We start from the raw sequence: 19,640 nt of genomic DNA, 5'->3' as shown, positions 1-19,640 counted from the left end.
TTGGCCAATTATAATATTGTTTTTAAGCAATATGTCTCTCTCTCTCTCTCTCTCTCTCTCTCTCTCTCTCTCTCTCTCTCTCTCTCTCTCTCTCTCTCTCTCTCTCTCTCTCTCTCTCTCTCTCTCTCTCTCTCTCTCTCTCTCTCTCTCTCTCTCTCTCTCTCTCTCTCTCTCTCTCTCTCTCTCTCTCTTTATTTATTCTTCTGATTTGGGCAGAGATAGACGTGGGAGAAATGATTTTCTTGGCGTGAAAAAGCCATGGAGAAAGACAGAAGAGCAACGTGTGGCTAATGAACTAAAGGTGGCAACAACAATAGAATATTACATTTTCTTTTATTTTTTTCAAAGGGAATGTTTCAAACTTCTTTTAATGAATATAGAGCTGTTGAATCTTGATCCTTAAAACATGATATAACTAATATCTATATGGTTCTGACCCTTGACTTCTGATATGTATGTAGAGTCTTATAAAATGATAATTATAAATAGAATTTTGGCTGAGTTTATAATCAAAAGGAACACAATATATGGTTGGAGCCATTGTTGGAACATGATTTGACACAACACATACAACTATAAAAAATTGTAAAAAACAACAACATGAACACACAACACAACTCAACGAGATTTAGCAAACGTATTTAATTACCTCCTCATGCTTCCTAAGAAAATACTAGTCTCGTCCAATAGTTAATGACACATTTTAATGAGCAATGGTGACCCTCAAAACTGTTGCTAGAAAGGCTATAAACCATAGGGAACCGACAACGAGATCCACAAGTTGAGCACAATGGCCTAGAATTGGTACCATTGAGAACCGCTTCTATCTTCATCCCATCTTCCATGATTAAGAATCCTGGCTTTATGTTCAACGAATCTCCAATCACACAATCAACATGGCACACGACCCCACACTCACAACATGTGTAGAACCATTTTTCAGGATTGGTTTCAGCTTCACACACCGTACACCAATATTTACCAACCACCTTCTCACCACGGGACAGGGCTAAAGAATGGTCATCACACCTGTGCTTTGTCACTACTGGTAGAGTAGCGCATATGAAATCCAATTTATACTCACAATCAACGCAACTCAGCACATAAGTGTTAGTCTTGTCGCAAGCCACACAAGTACCATGGTCTAATGTGGTAAGAAATAATGCGTGTGGATGAAGTTTAGGGTTCTTAAACCAAGAGAGAGATGCACAATGCACATCTAATACTATTTTCTCACCATCCTCGTACCTAAACCCACTAACCACTCGACCACAAGCATCACACTTGTGTAACTCACCGCGGTTCTCCTTACCTGGGTGAAGAGTAAGCATACGTGTTGAAAGCCCATGTCGTTTCCTAAGAGGAAGATTAGCACATTTTTGGTGAAGTAAGAAGTCACATTCCATGCATTTGTAATGCTTCTCAGAAGAAACTGGACGGGCGCAAGCTTCACAATGTATGCCTTCACCACCATCAATAAGTAATAAGTTGTGTTCTTCATGTGAGAAATGATTAATCACCCCTTCTTGGATCACTTTGAATGGCAGAGTGTCTACGTCTTTCTCAGGCACTCCTTCGAGTTCTATCCCATCCCATACATCTTTTCTTGTTGCACATAAGGAGTGAACAGAAAAATCTTGACATTTGTTGCATGAATAAGCTCCGTACCTCCATGTGATATCATGACGACATACTTCACATACCCTATCCTTTGGACTTAGAGGGTATGCATGAGATATGCGATGATCATGACGGTTGATGTTTATGACGTGTGGTAGATCAATACAATCATAATGAAACATGAGAGAACACGGAAGACATACATAAGGGTTTCTCTCACCATGCGTACCACAAGCGTTACATGTGAATGATACATCCCTCCCCATGAGGGTGAGTCCATGGTCGTGGCACTTTGGATGATCCACTGTGACGGGTGGCGGGTTCTTTGCGCAGTTGATGTCTACGCTGAAATCGCATAGCTTACAGTGGTAGATAAAGTTGGAGAGTTTCTGTTGGCAGAGGCTGCATTTCTTATTAGCGTAGTTAGGTGGCCCTTGGAGGCAGAGCTCAAGGGGATGGCTGGAGTGGCAGGGGTGGTTAATACTCTCTGGTGAGCTCGGAACGCAAGAGGGATGCCATTTCCTTTTGGATACAGAGCATTCATATAACGGGTTCCAAGCAACAAGGTTTCCAGTAGACTTATGACACTCCTCGCATCCATCAGAAATTAAACCAACTTTGTAACATAAAGGATGGTCATGCCAAAAGAGATTCACATACTTATTTACAGGGGCCATTTGTTGACACGGTGATGAACTAGCTAAGAAGACGAAAATGAAAATGGTTTCACATGACATATAAAAGGATTAAAGATCAATAAGGGTCAAGGTCTCCGTAACTTAAATAAATGGAAAAATAAAAAATCTATTTGAGTAGTCTTTTTCTTAAACTCAAGTTGATCATTTTTAGTTATACAATGTTGACCAAACTGGTTTAGAAATTTCTTAAGGCTCAATGAAATTGAATCCGCGTGTTTGGAGAATTTGCACTCTTGACTCTTATATAGTCATTCACTAGAATATTAATATTATTGAACTGTGACGATATAATTATACAAATTTTATGAAATATGATGGAAGACCACTACCATGCAAAACTGCTTAATCTTTTCTCAAGGCTCAATGAAATTTTCTATTCCACCAGATAAAAGGGGACTCAGCTGTTTATTAAATAGCAAAGAAGGCAAGACTAATCTTGCACCAGATTAATAAAATGAATTATCATTAATGTGAACATAAAAAACAAATTATCAAGTTGATCACATATATACATTTTTGGTGATGTCAAATACATGAATACACAATTTTGGTCCAAGATGACTGACCATAAGTTTTTAAAGGCCAGGTTGTAATTTATTTTATATGATTAGAATCTAAATTAACCAAAATGACAATAATAAAATCTACTCTATATTCTATATATTTCTTTTAGGCTTTGAGTTTAACTATGAGTAACTGATAAAACAGAAACATAAGGAAACATTTTGTAGCTGGTCAACCTTATAAGAGAGTAAAGTATAAGAAGAGTTCAGTAACTCAGAACTGCTTAGTCTTTCCTTAAGGCTCAATGAAATTTTCTATCCACCAGATAAAAGGGGACTCTTAAGTGTTTATCAAATGTCAAAGGGGTTTTCAGAGTGCGTAAGAATCTTTCCCCAGATTATTAAAATGAATTATCATTGATGGGGTTCATCTATAAACATACAAAAAAATTATCAAGTTGATCACATATATACATTTATGGTGATGTCAAATGCAGGATTATACAAATCTAGGTCCAAGATGACAATATTTCTTTAAGGTAGGGGTTGTAATTTATTTTTAGAACCGAAATTAACCAAAAAGACTATAATAAAAATCTAAAATAGGGCTTAATTTGGCTTATATTTTCTATATTTCTCTTGAATTGATTTTCATTTTCATTATCTGAAACTTTTCTTTTAGGCTTTGAGTTTAACTATGAGTAGTAGATAAAACAGAAACATAAGGAAACATTTTGTAGCTGGTCAACCATACAAGAGAGTAAAGTATAAGAAGAGTTCAGTAACTCAGAACTGTTTCTGTTGCACTAGATCCAAACAGAGCTCAAGCTGTCTCATTTTCATCGCCTATCATTACTGTCTCCACCACCGCTTTCACCGCCATACTGTGTAGAGTTCCCATTCCAAAACGCGTTTCCATCACCAAACGGAGCGTCTTCTTCATCGTGTCTCAGCGTATGGATGTTACTTCCAATCCTAGATGTGGTTGGTCTCCTATTCCTAACGTTTCCCCTACCTTCTGACCCCCCTTGCGCCAGAGTGTTTCTCACCTCTGCATTGGACGCAACCGGCACTAGAGACAGAAAAAAAAAAGAGTTAAAGCACTTACATGACACTCTGATGCATTAGAAAGGGTTTATGAGCTCACTGTACTCCATGCTGCCTCGAGGTTCTGGAGCAGAGCTTGATGCACCGCCAAAATATGAAAATGGGTTTGCATAAGAGAGTACTCTTCTAAGATAACCAAAGTAACCGCCACTGTTAGTGTCTATGTTGTTGTTAGGCTCAGAGTAAGATGGTCCTCTTTGATATACGGTTGCTCTTTTCCTCGGAACTACTATAAGTGCTTGTCTACCGAGCAAACCCAACTCGGACAGAGACTTATCAAGATCTGCACAGATAGAATGTTCTTTACAAAAAAAAATGTCTAAATCTGTTGGATGCATTGGAGATTTTGACGTACCTTGGTCACTATAAACCTTACGAGGGTAAGGAACAGCAAGATCATAAGCACCTAGTTCGGTTGTTGTTTGATTGCTGTTCACATAGTCCTTGACCATTCTCAATGCACTTGTTACAGAGAACTTCTCTTGAAGGTTAGCACCATCAGGTAAACGAATGTTTAAGTGAACATCAGATGGTGGTTTCCAACTTTCTCCATCCTCTCCTCCTTCATCCTTAGCCTTTACAATCTCTTTTGTAGCTACCGGTTTTGGTAAATTAATAATATCCCTTTCAGCTTTGCTTACCACGGTTTCTTGTTTCCTTTTTCTATCTGTAGAAGATTTGGATGTACTACTATCATCTGGTCTTGGTGCTGCAGGACGAACGGGTTCCTTTTCTGCCTGAACAGAAGATGCTGGTTGATTACTGGTTTCAGCAGATTGTTTGACCTGTCAAAGAACACCATGTAAGACAACATCAAAGGCTAAAGTAATGTGGAGATACAAACCTTAATTGCAGCTGTGCCATCATTCTTTTCTTTGGTTGATTCAGATGTCACCGTTGATTTTCTCTCTGAGGGTTGAACACTTGTTCCAGTTGATTGAGATGCAGCCATTGTATCTGAAGTACTGCCTTCTTCAGAAGGTAAGACAACATTAGAAGGGCTAGAAGTAGGTTGCTCTGAGTTTTGTGATGCAAGTGCTGCTGAAAAGATACTTGCAGTTGTTTCCTGAAAATGATAAAATGTCCAACCCATTAAACAACATGATAAACTCATAAATGAAAAAGTGAAAGAGAAGCAGCTACCTGGATATGAAGTCCCAGCCACGCCTTCTCTAAACTGGATGCGAGATCTTCAGCAGCAATAAACCCCTCTGAAAAATAAAAGGAAAGAAAACAAAACTTTGAGCATGTTTGCTTGTCTATATACTCTTGACTAAAAATACATATGATCTTTTACCATTCTTCCAAACTTGTGTACCACTGAATCCAATGGCAGCTATACAAGGAACAGATGAATATGGGTCTAGAAACTGATGTAAGGATACATATAAAATCAACAAGAAAAAAAAAAGAAATTGCATTACACACACACACAAAGGTATAGTTGGATAAACCAGCTAGAGTAATAGACTAATAGATAGCACATGAAAATATTATTGTTAAATCTATAGTCCTAGACTCTAGTTAGGTCCATTCTTCATCTACTCTACCACAAGAGCTAGAAAAGAGTTGTCTCATAAAAAAGAAAGAAAGAAAGGATACATATAGCAGAGAAATTTGTGGCGTCAACACTTGCAGCTTCGAGATGCAACAAAACACAATACTTGGACAGAGACTCTGCCACCTGTAATAGTAGCAAACACACGACAATAATGTTAGGAATGAAACAATGACCTTTGATTGCAAATGTGGAGAAACCTACGGATGCATCAGTCCACGTCAGCTTGTTCAACTTATCCGACTCCTCTTCATCCTCTCCTTAAGCAAATTCAATTTGTCAGTATAAAAGATGGAAGCTTTAAGATTGAAATCACAAACTTTACCAGAGATGTAGACAACAAAAAGCTTCTTCTGTGTTTTAGCTTCGAGTATGGCTTCCATAACAGAGCCCTTGAATGTGAGAGCTTCCATCTAAACCAATCAAAGATTCCTTTTTTTTTTTTTTTTGAACAAACCAATCAAAGATTCCAAATTTCGAAAAAGGGTTGATCAATTAACAAGATTCAATTGAATCAAACAACTTCAATGTGAGAGAAAACAGAGCATCCTAATAAGCAGGCGATCAAGCAGAAACCTTAAGAACCCTAAATTAAGCACCTTACCTTTGATCGGATCAAACCCAGAAGAAGCTTATCAGATTTGAAGGAGAAACTTCGCAGCAGCTTTTAGCAAGACGAAGAAGAATCAAAGAGAGGAGTCTAACGTGAGATCGAACGTCGTTAAGACTCTCCACTCGGCAAGTCGACTAAACGTCACCGTTAAGTTAACGTCGTTAAGCGTTTTAGTTTTTTTTATATTTTCCTGGGTGTCCATTAGTTCTTCAAAATATCCAAAAACGCCACTTAAGTTTTATATTTGTCCAATTTAGACCCAAACCAACAAATTTTCAAGAATAAAAGAAAATTGTAGTATTGTTCCATTATCTAACCACTCTCTTCGTATGGATACATTGTGCCATTTCACCTCATTTGATTGGTTATATACCCTTTACTTTGATCAAAACGGTCCCTAATTATAACAGCTCCTTATAATGTCACATCTATTTCAGAGCCTGAGGTTTTGTAGCTTTAAGAGGCGTGAACCTCAAGTAATTAATGGACGAAGCAGCAAATGAAGTTGGAGGGAAACTTCTGTTAGACTTTAACGACACTGGAAGTGATAGAATCCAAGTCCTTTTGGAATGAAAGGAAGTGAAGAAAAGTAAAATATTTTTATTTGTTCCGTGAAGGGAAAATGTTTTTACACATTCAATACGTGAAACCCAAAAATAAAACAAAATAGAGAAGAAAATGTGTATATATCAATTTATAATACGCATATAACAAAAAGGACAGACCGGAGGGAGGTCCGCCACTCTCACCAGTACAAATTTCACAACAAGCAGAGAGAGAGAAGAACAGAGTTAGAGTGTCCTCTGTTCTTGATTTTACAAGTGGAGAGTCTAGTGTGTAGTGGTTTGGCTTCATCTTACCTGTATCCACCACCATATTGTTGTTGTTGAGGATTGTAACCGCCTTGACCCATCATCGGATTATAGTTGTTGTTGTTGTTGCCTGGCATGTTCTGACCAGGTACCATCCCTTGGTGTTGTGGTTGCATCTGATAGCCTTGGCCATATCCACCTCCCATGTTCATGCCTGGTCCCATTCCCATACCCATGGGTTGGTTTTGGTTCATGTTCATGCCTGGTCCCATTCCCATACCACCCATCGGTTGGTTTTGGTTCATGCCTGGTCCCATTCCCATACCGCCCATGGGTTGGTTTTGGTTCATACCTCCATAACCACCAACGTTTATTCCCCCACCCATGGGCATGCCAGAAGCTACCATTGGATTTGGTGGAGGTCTCATAGAATTTGCACCAGCACGACCTAAGCCAGTTCCTGAGCCCATAGCTTTACCCATGTTGATAGTCGATGTTGGTGCTGGTGCGTTTGTCGGTTTCTCTAGCCGCTTCTCTCTTCTGTTGATCGCCTCAAAGTCAACTCCTATGTCTGCCAAAGGATTTGTTTTAGCTGCACATAAGTAGCAAACAAAAACTGATGTTAGAAAGTTATCCAAACTGGGTTTATTGTTTTTTTTTTTCTCACTTACGTCCAGAGATGTTAAAGTTAACAAGCCCCCTGCTCAACGTGTCTGCCCAGACAGATGATTTTGGCTCAAACTTTTTCTGAGGCTGGGGAACAATCTCAATAGCTCCTGTTAAAGGTGTGAGATCTTGATGAGAGGACGATGACGTCAAGGAGCCTGTTGGTCCACCTTGTGAAAACATGTCTCCCATGAAATTGTGGTTCCCTTGCATATTAACAGGCACGGATTGAGTTCTTTGTAGACCATGGGAAGGCGGCATTCCATGACCCTGGTGTCCCATGAACTGACCAGCTGGTCCACTGGGGTTAGAGTAAGGAGTCTGTGAGCTCGATGAAGTGGCAGCAACTGGTCGTGGATGGAAGCTTTCGCTTGTAGGGTGCGAAGTTACTGCTCCAGGATTGTAACTGGCTGAGCCAGGCTGGTGCATGAAGCCTCCACTGTTATACGGCGTGGCTCCACCCATATTTTGTGAATGAGGAGGAACCATGTTATATTGTTGCCCAAATGGAGTTTGTCCATGCATGTTTGGAGCTGAAGATACTGGCTGAGGATGATATCCCTCGTACATGTTGTTTCCACTGGGAGGAAACTGAGATGTTGCTACTGAGGCACCCGGTTGTTGCGGAAGTGAAGCTGGAGGACCAGCTTGCCCAAATGGAGTTTGTCCAGGCATGTTTGGAGCTGAGGATACCGGCTGAGGATGATATCCCTCGTGCATGTTGTTTCCGCTCGGAGGAAACTGAGATGTTGGTCCTGAGGCACCCGGTTGTTGTGGGAGTGAAGGTGGAGGACCAGATGGTGGGAGAATGCCAGCTAGAATATCAATATCACTTTGAGATGTGTCAAACTGATCTTGGGGAAAATCTTGTGGGTTTGATGGAGGTTGCACATTCTGAACAGCAGGTTCAGGATTGGCAACAGCGGAAAATGAGTCCCCAAAGCCAAAGTTTTGAGCACTATCAGTATGTGAGGCCTCCGAGGTGAAGGCTGGTGGTGTTGCTTGGAAAGGAGCTCCAAAGCTCTGCTGTGGGTTTGAGTCGGTGTCCGTTGAAGTGAAGGCTTTGAAAGGAGAGTCACCAAATGGGTCATCAAATGTCTGTACAATGTAAAGAGAATTTTTAATAATCAAAATTGTACAAATAAAAAAGGCATCCTCTTAAGAAACAGTCAAAATCTCCGAGTACAACTAGCTGCTTAACCGCTGTATCAAATACCTGAGTTGATGGCTGAGATGTAGAAAACGATGGAGCATTTGGTTGTCCATTGGTTTCAACAGACGTAGAATCAGCCGGGACAATGGCCAATGCATTTGATGAAAATACGTCTGCAAGGGAGCCAAGTAAGTCCATCTCAACACTGTTTGAGGTGGGAGGAGCAGATGTAGAAGCAACTGCTGGAGGAGCTGAAACACCGTCTGCAGATGCATATGCTGGAGGGCCAGCTGGAAAAGAAACAAAACACATGACTTACACTCGGAACACGGAGAGAGTTTTATGGATAACAATATAATAAACAAACGAAAAATGAGAATTAATCTTTATGGAGTAGAGAAGTTTGAAAGGCAAAGAAAAATTTGGAGATGTAACAAACTAGGAGCTAAAGAAATGTACACTATGAGACCTCTGTACCTGAAAATGCACCGCGTGGATCAAATTCATCAAAGGCCTCAAATTTCTGAGGAGAAGATTCATTAGCAAAAGCAGCAGAATTATTGTTTGTGTTGCTTCCAGCAGGAGGGGAAGCAGCCCCTGGAGCAGCAACTTGTGGGGGAGGAGGAGAAGCAGCTCCTGGAGAAGCAGTTTGTGGGGGAGGAGGAGAAGCAACTCCTGGAGCAGCAACTTGTGGGGTCTCCCCACCATCCCTGGCACAAAATGATTCATCAGAACCAATAAAACCAAGGTAGCTCTGAATCTGCATTGTAGAGAATTATCACCTTTCACTATATACAGGGCTCTTTGAGTCACTGACAGCTTCTTCATAACTAGGTGGAGCACCAATATTTTGTTCAGAAAACTTCCTCTGGAGCTGCCCTCTGTCATATGTCCCGAAGAAAGATGATATGAGTTGACATAAGTCTACAAAACTTAATACAATAAGAAAAAAGCTCAAACTTCAGCAAAAGACATCATAAATTACCTCCCATCCTGAGAATTGTCATCAGCTCTAGCACCACTACCCCTACACAATAAAGAGGAATGTTTCAATGTATAAGTAGAACTAAGCTAAGAAGATGCTCGAAACATACTTTTTGACATCAAGTACTGCTAGGCTACTATTTACAACAAATATGTCATCCAGTGGTATTGATTAAATCTCAAAATTGTTCCCTTCTTTTTAAGATCAAGTCTAGAGGCAAGTTGAAACTCCAAATCAACATACCTTGATGAATGGCCATCATCCTCAAACGTTCGTTCCCTATCTGAACTCCTACCTCGCGAACCAGTTTGGAAGTTATCAACACTTCTGCTCCTTCCTCTGTAATCATCTTCCCTATTTCCATCTCTCCCATACCGGTCTTCAGAGTCTCTGGAATGACGATCTCCATCACGGCTATTTCTATCATCATCCCTGTAACCATATTCTCTCTCTCTTCCATAACTACTTCGCTCTTCATCCCGGGATCCGTAATCATATTTGTCACCATATCCTCCTGAAGGCTTATACATCCCACCTGGTGCTGAGGTGCGATACCTGTCGTAAAATTAATGTCAGATTGATGTTCAGCTCATGAAGCAGTTTTAAAATGAACCCAAAGATCTGTAACTTTTTATCTCTGAGAATTGAATAACTTTCAAAAGTCAGGAGCTAATCCTTTTAAATATCACCACTACAAATTGATAGACTACTATGAGGCATAATAACAGTTGCAAGGCCACTAGAAACATGAAATTCAATAAGTGCCAAGCGAGGCTAACACATAGAGGAAACTACAGCAAATGAGCAATTCAGGAAAAGAAGATAATTACAAGCAAACTTACTTATCTCTGTTAGCAGAAGCCTTCTCTCTGACCTCAGCTATTCTTTCTTTGTCATTAACCAACGCCACCAGACTCTGTGATTTCTTCCTAACATTGCTTCCTTGATCTCTACCACCGGAATCAATATACTGAAAATCGGATAATGTCTGCCACATGGAAAATGGACATAGCGTAAGATAGTCAACCGCTGAGATATAGCATGGAAGGATTCTATTGATGCTGAATACTTCAAAAGCAGTGTACTCAGAGTGGTCATTACCGAAATTTGATATGCACGCTCTCGAATCTCGTCTATAACACGTTCTGACCCATGGCCTACCATGTACTCCAACACTGTCAAAGCCTGAAAAGGACAGAAGAGGTAAAGCAGAAGGAAAGTGTATCATTCACTGCTACAAAAATATAAACAGGGAATAAGTCACCAAATATATTGGTACCTTATAGACATGCCGCCAGTTCTTTCCAGTGTCGCTAAGTCGTTTCCAAAGGACCCCCATGATCAGCTGGTATTCATGGCTGCAAGAGAAGTAACATTCTTGTGTGATGTCATAACTACAGCTAAATACAGCAGTTGAAAGGTGGTTGTATTTACTAATTTCTGGAAGCTTGCGCAAGATCAGCAAGAAGTGATCCGTGAGGACCCCATGGCTCATTGCTAGTAGCATCTAGAACCTGAATAGGAAGAAGAAGAAGAGGTGAGAAACAACATGAAACTATGTTGGACTTCTCGCTTCAAATTCCATAACCAGATGAGGAATGCAACATAGATAAGCGTAACTAATCAAAATGTCTAGTTTTAGGAAGAAAAGTAACGAAATTGATCAACTCAAACAGCTCCTGAATCTCAGTTTGATCAGAATTTCAATGTGAGAAGAAAAACAGAGAAGAAGCTACAAAGAGTATCCTTTTACCTTCTGTTCTATTCCAGGCACTTTAAGCACTTTCTTGTTGACCTCTCTCTTGCTAAAAAAAACAAAACAATCAAACATGGTTAATAGTAAAAAATAAACAAACCATTGTAAATATTCATTCAGGTCCAGTTCCAGTTCCAGGGGATTATAGTTCTTACAGGTCTCTAACAGTTTGACCAAATACTTTCTTCATCTTGGTATGTGTCCCAGCAGGAATAAGTAGCTCTTAAACAAATGCAAAAACTTCACCTTTTTGCTGTCAACTGTATCAAACAAGTCATAAAATTGAAACCAACCACCAGCAAAAAAAAAAGATGACGTGGCAATGAAGAGAAACACAAAGAGAAGAAGATGAATTCAATAATAACAAACACAAACCGTAAGAGAGCAAATATCAATGGAGGAATAAGCCTTGATCAATTGTTTCTTCGTTCAGATTCAACTTTGAACATTATCATCAGACTCTCAATCACAATTCGATCAAGCTCGAAAATTCAAAACACACACAGATCTGATGAAACCGATACGGAAACATTGAATCTAATCTCCCAAAACAGCTGGATCGTACCTGCGAGAAATGAGAAGAAGAAGACGAAGCGGCGATAGCAGATCGTGATCCTTCTGCGTTTCAGCTCTCAATCAATCAATCTTCTCTCTAAAATTGCGGGTCTAGAGAGAGAGAGAGAGAGGAGAACGAACACACAGCAGCCAGCCAGCCAGAAGAGAACATTCAATTACTAATAAAAAATTAATTAATTAATAAAAAAGAATAAAAAGGTGGAAATAAAAATGATAAGACAGCGCGATTAACTCGCAGAATATTAAGGAGGACTCCTAATCAGTAATCACTCTCTATTTAACATCACACCTGTTTCTTCTTCATTTTCCTTTTTCTTTTTTTTTTTAATTTGTAGGCTAACACAATTATTACTTTGTTGTCACCACGTTTTATACCTGAATCTCAAGTGGAATACAGTATTTTATTCAAATTTACAATTTGGAAATCTATATACAGTATATGCTTATTTTCATTTTCGTTAATATAGTACAAAGATATTTAAATACTCCCTCCATTCCCGAAAATAAGATTTTCTAGAGTTTTTTCTTATTTCATAAAAATTGATTTTCTATATTTTTAAAGTATTTTATATACTTTTAAAAAATATTTATTATAAATATTTGAATTGATTAAATTTTATTGGCAGATAGTTATTGGAAAGTCTATTAAAAATAAATTTTAAATTAAATTATATATATATTTATTTATTATATTCTTAATAAACATGAAAAGTCAAAAAAATACTCTCTCTGTTTTGATATGTAAATAGTTTTAGGAAAAAATATTTATTTCACAATGTAAGATGTTTACATAATCCAAAGCACATTTTACATTTATTACATAACATGTTATGTGACCAATCAAATAATTTATATTTTTATTATTATTGGTTGAATTTATATATTAAATACTATTTTATTAAAAATAAAAGTTTTCTTAATATTCATATTTTTAACTAAAACTACTTACAAATAAAAACAGAGGGAGTATTAATTTTAGAAAAGGAAGGAGGGAGTATTTAATTACTGTTGAAAGCAAGGAAAAATTTAGGGTTTTATAGCTTCATTTATATTTACTTTGATTAATAGGGATAAATGATTAGAGAATCATCAATGTATCATATTCCCACCCACCAACCCACAAAAAAAAGTGACGGTGACAAAACCCGTGGACAAATACGTTTAGTAATGGGCCTCAGCTCAGCTATTACTTATCTAAAGCCCAATTTACAACCACTTCACGTGTATGTTAGTCCCTTTTCTTTTGTCACAAGTATTCTAGTTCCTGTTTTTTTTAAATGTGTTTTTGGTTTAACAAAGTATACAAACTATATTCGATTAAGTTTTTTTAATCAAATTATCAATTCATTTCAATTTTTAGATTCGTAATTTTCTATCAAAATTTGTTTTAATTTGATTTTTTTTCATCGGTGTTTTTCACAAATGTATAGTTCAACAGTCAATGTCGCGCGAGAAAAACAAACAGGTGGAAATTAGTTGAACGAAAGTGATTATCTGACTAACTCCACAACATAATTAACTAATAAGCCTATCAGATCGCAAAGATGTTGTCATGTTCTTATTTTCACTTTCCAGCGTTTGAAGCAACGATATATGTCGTGACCAACTCATCACCAGAATGTCTTTCAAACTTTAATGTTTCAAAAATATAAAAATAACGTTAAAACAACGAACAATCTTAAGAAACACGAAACTGGACATTTTTTTTATTTGCTAACACCTCACTCATTACATTAATGTAAAAAAATATTTAGAAAATGTATGCACAACAAATAAATAACGATAACACAAGGTTACAAAGAAGAGTACTATGATACGATCTAAAAGGGTCTTGGAAACAATCCGACTTGATGAAGACGCGAAGATGATAATGCAGAAGTGGAAGATGAGCGACACTGAAGAAGAGGAAGTGATGTGGATCATTGTTGGAGATGTATTGTTCATGGTTTCCACGAGACGATCCTTATTTGGTTCACTTCTTCTCATCTTTGACTTTGACCCTTCCTTTATTTCATTTTTAAAAAGAAAACCTGTGTAGATAATAAACTGAGATTTTAGTGGAAAGTTTTATCGAAATGGATATGGAGCATATTGAAAGTATTGGAGGGTTGGAACTTACTTGAATAATGTGGAAATTTTGTTGAGTTTGACGAGCCTAGTAATGGGTAGGAGGTGGGGGAGAAGCGTAGATGTAGACTGGAGGTGGGGGAGATTTTACTGGTGGTGGTGGAGAGTTGTAATGGTACGGTGGTGGTGGGGATTTCACTGGAGGAAGTGGTGAATGGTAGTAGTAAGGTGGTGGGGGAGATTTGACTGGAGGGGGTGGAGAGTTGTAATGGTACGGTGGTGGTGGGGATTTCACCGGAGGAGGTGGTGAATGGTAGTAGTATGGTGGTGGTGGAGATTTGACTGGAGGGGGTGGTGAGTGATAATAGTATGGTGGAGGAGGAGACTTCACAGGTGGGGGTGGTGAGTGGTAGTAGTAAGGTGGTGGAGGTGATTTCACTGGTGGGGGAGGTGAGTGATAGTAGTATGGTGGTGGTGGAGATTTCACCGGAGGAGGTGGGGAGTGGTAGTAGTATGGTGGTGGTGGAGATTTCACCGGAGGAGGTGGTGAGTGGTAGTAGTAAGGTGGAGGAGGAGATTTCACCGGTGGAGGTGGGGAGTGGTAGTAGTATGGTGGTGGTGGAGATTTCACTGGTGGAGGTGGTGAGTGGTAGTAGTATGGTGGTGGTGGAGATTTCACCGGAGGAGGTGGGGAGTGGTAGTAGTATGGTGGTGGTGGAGATTTCACCGGAGGAGGTGGGGAGTGGTAGTAGTAAGGTGGAGGAGGAGATTTCACCGGAGGAGGTGGTGAGTGGTAGTAGTATGGTGGTGGTGGAGATTTCACCGGAGGAGGTGGTGAGTGGTAGTAGTATGGTGGTGGTGGAGATTTCACCGGAGGAGGTGGTGAGTGGTAGTAGTATGGTGGTGGTGGAGATTTCACCGGAGGAGGTGGGGAGTGATAGTAGTAAGGTGGAGGAGGAGACTTCACCGGAGGAGGTGGGGAGTGGTAGTAGTAAGGAGGGGGTGGCGACTTCACGGGAGGAGGTGGGGAGTGGTAGTAGTAAGGAGGGGGAGGAGATTTCACCGGAGGAGGTGGAGAGTGGTAGTAGTAAGGTGGGGGTGGAGACTTCACTGGAGGAGGTGGGGAGTGGTAGTAGTAAGGAGGGGGTGGAGACTTCACCGGAGGAGGTGGAGAGTGGTAGTAGTAAGGTGGAGGAGGAGACTTCACCGGAGGAGGTGGAGAATGGTAATAGTAAGGAGGAGGAGGAGATTTCACCGGAGGAGGTGGTGAATGATAGTAGTATGGTGGTGGAGGAGACTTGACCGGAGGTGGTGGAGAATGGTAGTAGTATGGAGGTGGTGGGGATTTGACGGGTGGTGGTGGTGAGTGATAATAATATGGAGGTGGAGGAGATTTTGCTGGTGGTGGAGGAGAGTGGTAGTAGTATGGTGTAGGAGTGTGCGTTGGAGGGGGTGGTGATTTGTGAACATACGTTGGAGTGGGAGGAGGCGGTGACTTGTAGACATAGGTCGGAGTAGGAGGAGGTGGTGATTTGTAAACATAGGTTGGAGTTGGTGGTGGTGGAGATTTGTAAACATATGTTGGGGTTGGAGGTGGTGGTGACTTGTATACATAAGTAGGAGTTGGTGGAGGTGGTGACTTGTAGACATAAGTAGGGGTTGGTGGTGGTGGAGATTTATAGACATAAGTCGGGGTTGGTGGCGGTGGTGATTTGTAAACATAGGTCGGGGTTGGCGGTGGTGGTGACTTGTAAACATATGTCGGAGTTGGCGGTGGTGGTGATTTGTAGACGTAAGTCGGAGTTGGTGGAGGTGGTGATTTGTAGACATAAGTTGGAGTTGGTGGTGGTGGAGACTTGTAGACATAGGTTGGAGCCGGTGGTGGTGGTGACTTGTAGTAGTAAACCGGAGACGGTGGTGGTGGAGATTTGTAATAGTATGGAGGATGGTAAGGAGCCGGTTTGTGGCATTCACCATAAGGTTTCTTCGGTGCATAAGCAAAGGACTTAGCATAAAGCACAACCTCGTACTTTGTCTTTGATTTCACATGGAGTTTTGCACCTTTGTTACCCATATGGTAACTTGTAGGAATGTTACATGGCGATCCCTTAGGAGGAGCATGAAGCTTGGCCGTGCAGACTTCGCCACCGTATTTACGGTAGTTGTATCCTTTAACGGTGATTGCGTATTTACCGTTGATTTTGGTCTTTCCGTATGCCTTCACTGTCTTGTCACCGGCCTTGCAAGTCACTTCCACAACAGCACCTATATGACAAAAACAAATTATTAAAATTTAAAAATATCATTTGATGTCCTTTTAGTTGGTATATCTACAAAATCGATTTTGCTTGTTCGATCTCTTTGGATTGTTTGTCAATAACAGATTCTTGTCTTTTTCTTGACTTAATCTCGTTTTCTTTTCTCCACTAATAAAAATAAAATCTAGATCACATGCAACTACTAGTACTTTACAATACATATATGCTAGTTAATTATTTAAGTCCTATAAGCATCAAGATAAAATTATGTAAATTAGTTAAGGAATTTGCTAAGATTAGAATTTATTATTGAACACGTGGGGGAGACTTATAAGTTACCTTTGAGATGCTTCTTATCGTGGGACTTTTTAGGGTATGTCCAGTCATAACATCTGTAACAGTACACCTTACCAACAACTTTGAAGACAAGTGGATGTGTGTGTGGGTGAGGATGAGGGTATGACACCGGAGGTGGTGGTGATGAATAGTAGTATGGTGGAGAGTACGACTTTGGTGGTGGTGGTGGAGATGAGTAGTAATATGGTGGAGGGTAAGATTTTGGTGGTGGTGGAGATGAGTAATAGTAAGGTGGAGGTGGTGATTTCACCGGAGGAGGCGGTGAATGGTAGTAGTATGGAGGTGGAGGAGATTTGACCGGTGGTGGTGGAGAGTGATAATAGTATGGCGGCGGTGGAGATTTAACTGGGGGAGGAGGAGAGTGGTAGTAGTACGGTGGTGGTGGAGATTTGACTGGAGGAGGAGGAGAGTGGTAGTAGTACGGTGGTGGTGGAGACTTGACCGGAGGAGGAGGAGAGTGGTAGTAGTAAGGTGGAGGTGGAGACTTAACCGGAGGAGGAGGAGAGTGATAGTAGTACGGTGGTGGAGGAGACTTCACCGGAGGGGGTGGAGAGTGATAGTAGTACGGTGGTGGAGGAGACTTCACCGGAGGAGGTGGAGAATGGTAGTAGTATGGTGGTGGTGGAGATTTCACTGGAGGAGGTGGTGAGTGATAGTAGTATGGTGGTGGAGGAGATTTCACGGGAGGAGGTGGAGAATGATAGTAATAAGGAGGAGGAGGAGATTTCACCGGAGGCGGAGGAGAGTGATAATAATACGGTGGTGGTGGAGATTTCACCGGGGGAGGTGGAGAGTGGTAGTAATACGGTGGTGGAGGAGACTTAACCGGAGGAGGAGGAGAGTGGTAGACATAAGGAGGGGGAGGAGACTTCACGGGTGGTGGTGGAGAGTGGTAGTAATACGGTGGTGGAGGAGACTTAACCGGAGGAGGAGGAGAGTGGTATACATATGGAGGGGGAGGAGACTTCACGGGTGGTGGTGGAGAGTGGTAGTAATAAGGTGGTGGAGGAGACTTAACAGGAGGAGGAGGAGATTTATACTCATACGGTGGTGGAGGGGACTTAACTGGAGGGGGAGGAGATTTGTATTCATAAGGAGGTGGAGGAGACGCAACCGGAGGCGGTGGAGATTTATACTCATACGGTGGTGGAGGAGAGCTATAAATGTAAGGTTCAGTAGCGATTGCCGAGCCAACAAGTAACGCCAAAATGGCTACTACCCATTGACCCCTGGCATGACTCCATGCTGGAGTCGCCATTGTTTTCACCGGATATTTTAACCGGCTACTAAGGCTTTTCTCCAAATTATTAGTGGAAGAAAAAAATGGAGAAAGTGTGTAATGTTTGAAGAAGATGAGGAAGAAGTGATTGAATGTGTTTCTGCATGGAAGAGAGTTGTTTTATAGCGGAGAAACGTAGTCATTTGTGGTGGCCTTTGTTCATAAGGGACCGATTCAATATTTACGTCTCTTTTTCTATTGTTTTGTTATTTTAATTTCGCTATTAGCTGGCAATTATTGGTTTTGTAACTTCTATAATTTAAATATAAAATATCATGAAATTTCCACTGTGTTAGAAAACTAATCTTCAACCACCCGATTGAAATAATCCAAAATTCTGATTGATAATTATTAATCATTCTTTAGAATAAATGATACTATTTGATGCCGTTAAGCTATGTTAATCACAATGACATCTACCACAATCACTTTCGATAATATTATTAATTTTCTACCGACATTCTGTAAATGTTAAAACTTATGTAAAATTTGAAGCTTTAAAGTATCTAAGCAGGAAAAAATGATTACACGAAAAATAGAACTAAACATTGAACTTGTTGGTGCGTGGAACTTATGGGTGACGAGAGGACCACAAATTTTCCCTTAATGCATATTACAATATGGTGCCAGAACGTTACTACATGTTTCAAAGTCATGCAAATGGAAGTAAAACATATATAGAACGGTAAATAAAACGTTATAACAAGCAAAGAAAGTAAAGAAAATGGTGATCATGAGTAAAGTCAAATGTCCTAAAATGGCTGACACAAGAACCCTTCGCCATCAATAGGTAGAGACAGCTGTTTATGAAGATGAAAGCGAGTTACGATACCAAGTTCAAATTAAACTAAACTACAATAGACCAAGTTAAACAACGACTTTGATTTGTGACATAAAGAAATGTGATATAATACATGCAAGGTCGCGTGGTGTGACTCGGTGTAAAATACCACGTCGACTCGGTTCACACTTCTGGACTGTAATTATAGAGTGCATGTGAAATCTCTATTATGAGAAGTATAGCATGTGGGATTAAAATCAGTGGCATTGCTGCTTTTTTTCTTGGTCGTACGATTGGCCTGCTAATATGAGGCTAAAATGGTATAAATAATAACTTTTTTTGGACAACAATATAAATAATAACTTAACACAATAATGTTAACCTTTTGAACTTTAAGAAAAAATAATTAAACCTTTTTTTCCAGCGACTTTGTAATATACTCTCTCCACTTTCTTAAAATACGTATTTAAAACATGTTACAAAAAATATTTTTTTATATTTTAATGTATTTTTTATCAATAATTAATTTTAAACTCAAAAAATTGTATTTATTAAATTTTATTGGTTTAAAACTATGAGAAGTAGATAATCACAAAATATGTATTTACTACTAATATTTAATATATTTTATTAATATGTGTGAACATCCTAAAATATGTATTATTTTGAGACTGAGCAAATATTAAATTACAATTAGATAAATGGCATTGGCGCATTGCAACTAAATTATATATAACAATTCGAAACTAAATCAAATTATTCTGTTAGTTAAGGATTAGGTTCAGAACCTTCTCTACTGTAATTTAATAATGGCTGCTGACCACATGCATGTAAACCTTATCTGGCTAAAA

General features: G+C 39.7%; 4 protein-coding genes across 6 annotated transcripts; all 4 read right to left on the bottom strand.

The window, feature by feature from the left end:
• Positions 1 to 223: 223 nt before the first annotated feature.
• On the bottom strand, positions 224 to 2,450 carry LOC125608367. Its single transcript, XM_048778757.1, has one exon. The coding sequence runs from the start codon at positions 2,355 to 2,357 to the stop codon at positions 663 to 665; it is 1,695 nt and encodes a 564-aa protein (XP_048634714.1). The 5' UTR covers positions 2,358 to 2,450; the 3' UTR covers positions 224 to 662.
• A 1,055-nt stretch (positions 2,451 to 3,505) lies between these two features.
• On the bottom strand, positions 3,506 to 6,251 carry LOC106391855 (plant UBX domain-containing protein 11). Of its 2 annotated transcripts, none has more exons than XM_013832579.3 (10): positions 6,091 to 6,251; positions 5,812 to 5,899; positions 5,691 to 5,746; positions 5,531 to 5,612; positions 5,226 to 5,291; positions 5,072 to 5,139; positions 4,773 to 4,994; positions 4,284 to 4,713; positions 3,969 to 4,211; positions 3,506 to 3,893 (listed from the first exon to the last, which is right to left on the bottom strand). In XM_013832579.3, exons 2-10 carry the CDS (start codon positions 5,897 to 5,899, stop codon positions 3,661 to 3,663), a joined length of 1,488 nt encoding a protein of 495 aa, XP_013688033.2. In that variant the 5' UTR covers positions 6,091 to 6,251; the 3' UTR covers positions 3,506 to 3,660. The 2 variants fall into 2 exon arrangements, with proteins under 2 accessions (XP_013688033.2, XP_013688034.2); XM_013832580.3 differs by having other exon boundaries at positions 5,691 to 5,743; positions 6,091 to 6,246.
• A 428-nt stretch (positions 6,252 to 6,679) lies between these two features.
• LOC125575122 (clathrin interactor EPSIN 2-like) lies at positions 6,680 to 12,265 on the bottom strand. 2 transcript variants are annotated; one of them, XM_048778755.1, is made up of 14 exons: positions 12,037 to 12,265; positions 11,627 to 11,731; positions 11,469 to 11,520; positions 11,150 to 11,229; positions 10,995 to 11,073; positions 10,817 to 10,900; positions 10,558 to 10,703; positions 9,959 to 10,270; positions 9,716 to 9,757; positions 9,513 to 9,611; positions 9,208 to 9,440; positions 8,794 to 9,020; positions 7,583 to 8,675; positions 6,680 to 7,503 (listed from the first exon to the last, which is right to left on the bottom strand). In XM_048778755.1, exons 2-14 carry the CDS (start codon positions 11,659 to 11,661, stop codon positions 6,956 to 6,958), a joined length of 3,030 nt encoding a protein of 1,009 aa, XP_048634712.1. In that variant the 5' UTR covers positions 11,662 to 11,731; positions 12,037 to 12,265; the 3' UTR covers positions 6,680 to 6,955. The 2 variants fall into 2 exon arrangements, with proteins under 2 accessions (XP_048634712.1, XP_048634713.1); XM_048778756.1 differs by having other exon boundaries at positions 11,847 to 12,079.
• A 1,900-nt stretch (positions 12,266 to 14,165) lies between these two features.
• On the bottom strand, positions 14,166 to 18,132 carry LOC106391857 (extensin-2-like). The gene is made up of 2 exons (XM_048778754.1): positions 16,712 to 18,132; positions 14,166 to 16,379 (listed from the first exon to the last, which is right to left on the bottom strand). Exons 1-2 carry the CDS (start codon positions 17,985 to 17,987, stop codon positions 14,203 to 14,205), a joined length of 3,453 nt encoding a protein of 1,150 aa, XP_048634711.1. The 5' UTR covers positions 17,988 to 18,132; the 3' UTR covers positions 14,166 to 14,202.
• Positions 18,133 to 19,640: the final 1,508 nt, after the last annotated feature.

This window comes from Brassica napus, chromosome A4 (assembly GCF_020379485.1).
Source record: "Brassica napus cultivar Da-Ae chromosome A4, Da-Ae, whole genome shotgun sequence".
In the NCBI taxonomy this organism is placed as follows: Eukaryota; Viridiplantae; Streptophyta; class Magnoliopsida; order Brassicales; family Brassicaceae; genus Brassica; species Brassica napus.
This window is presented reverse-complemented; position numbering and strand designations above follow the sequence as displayed.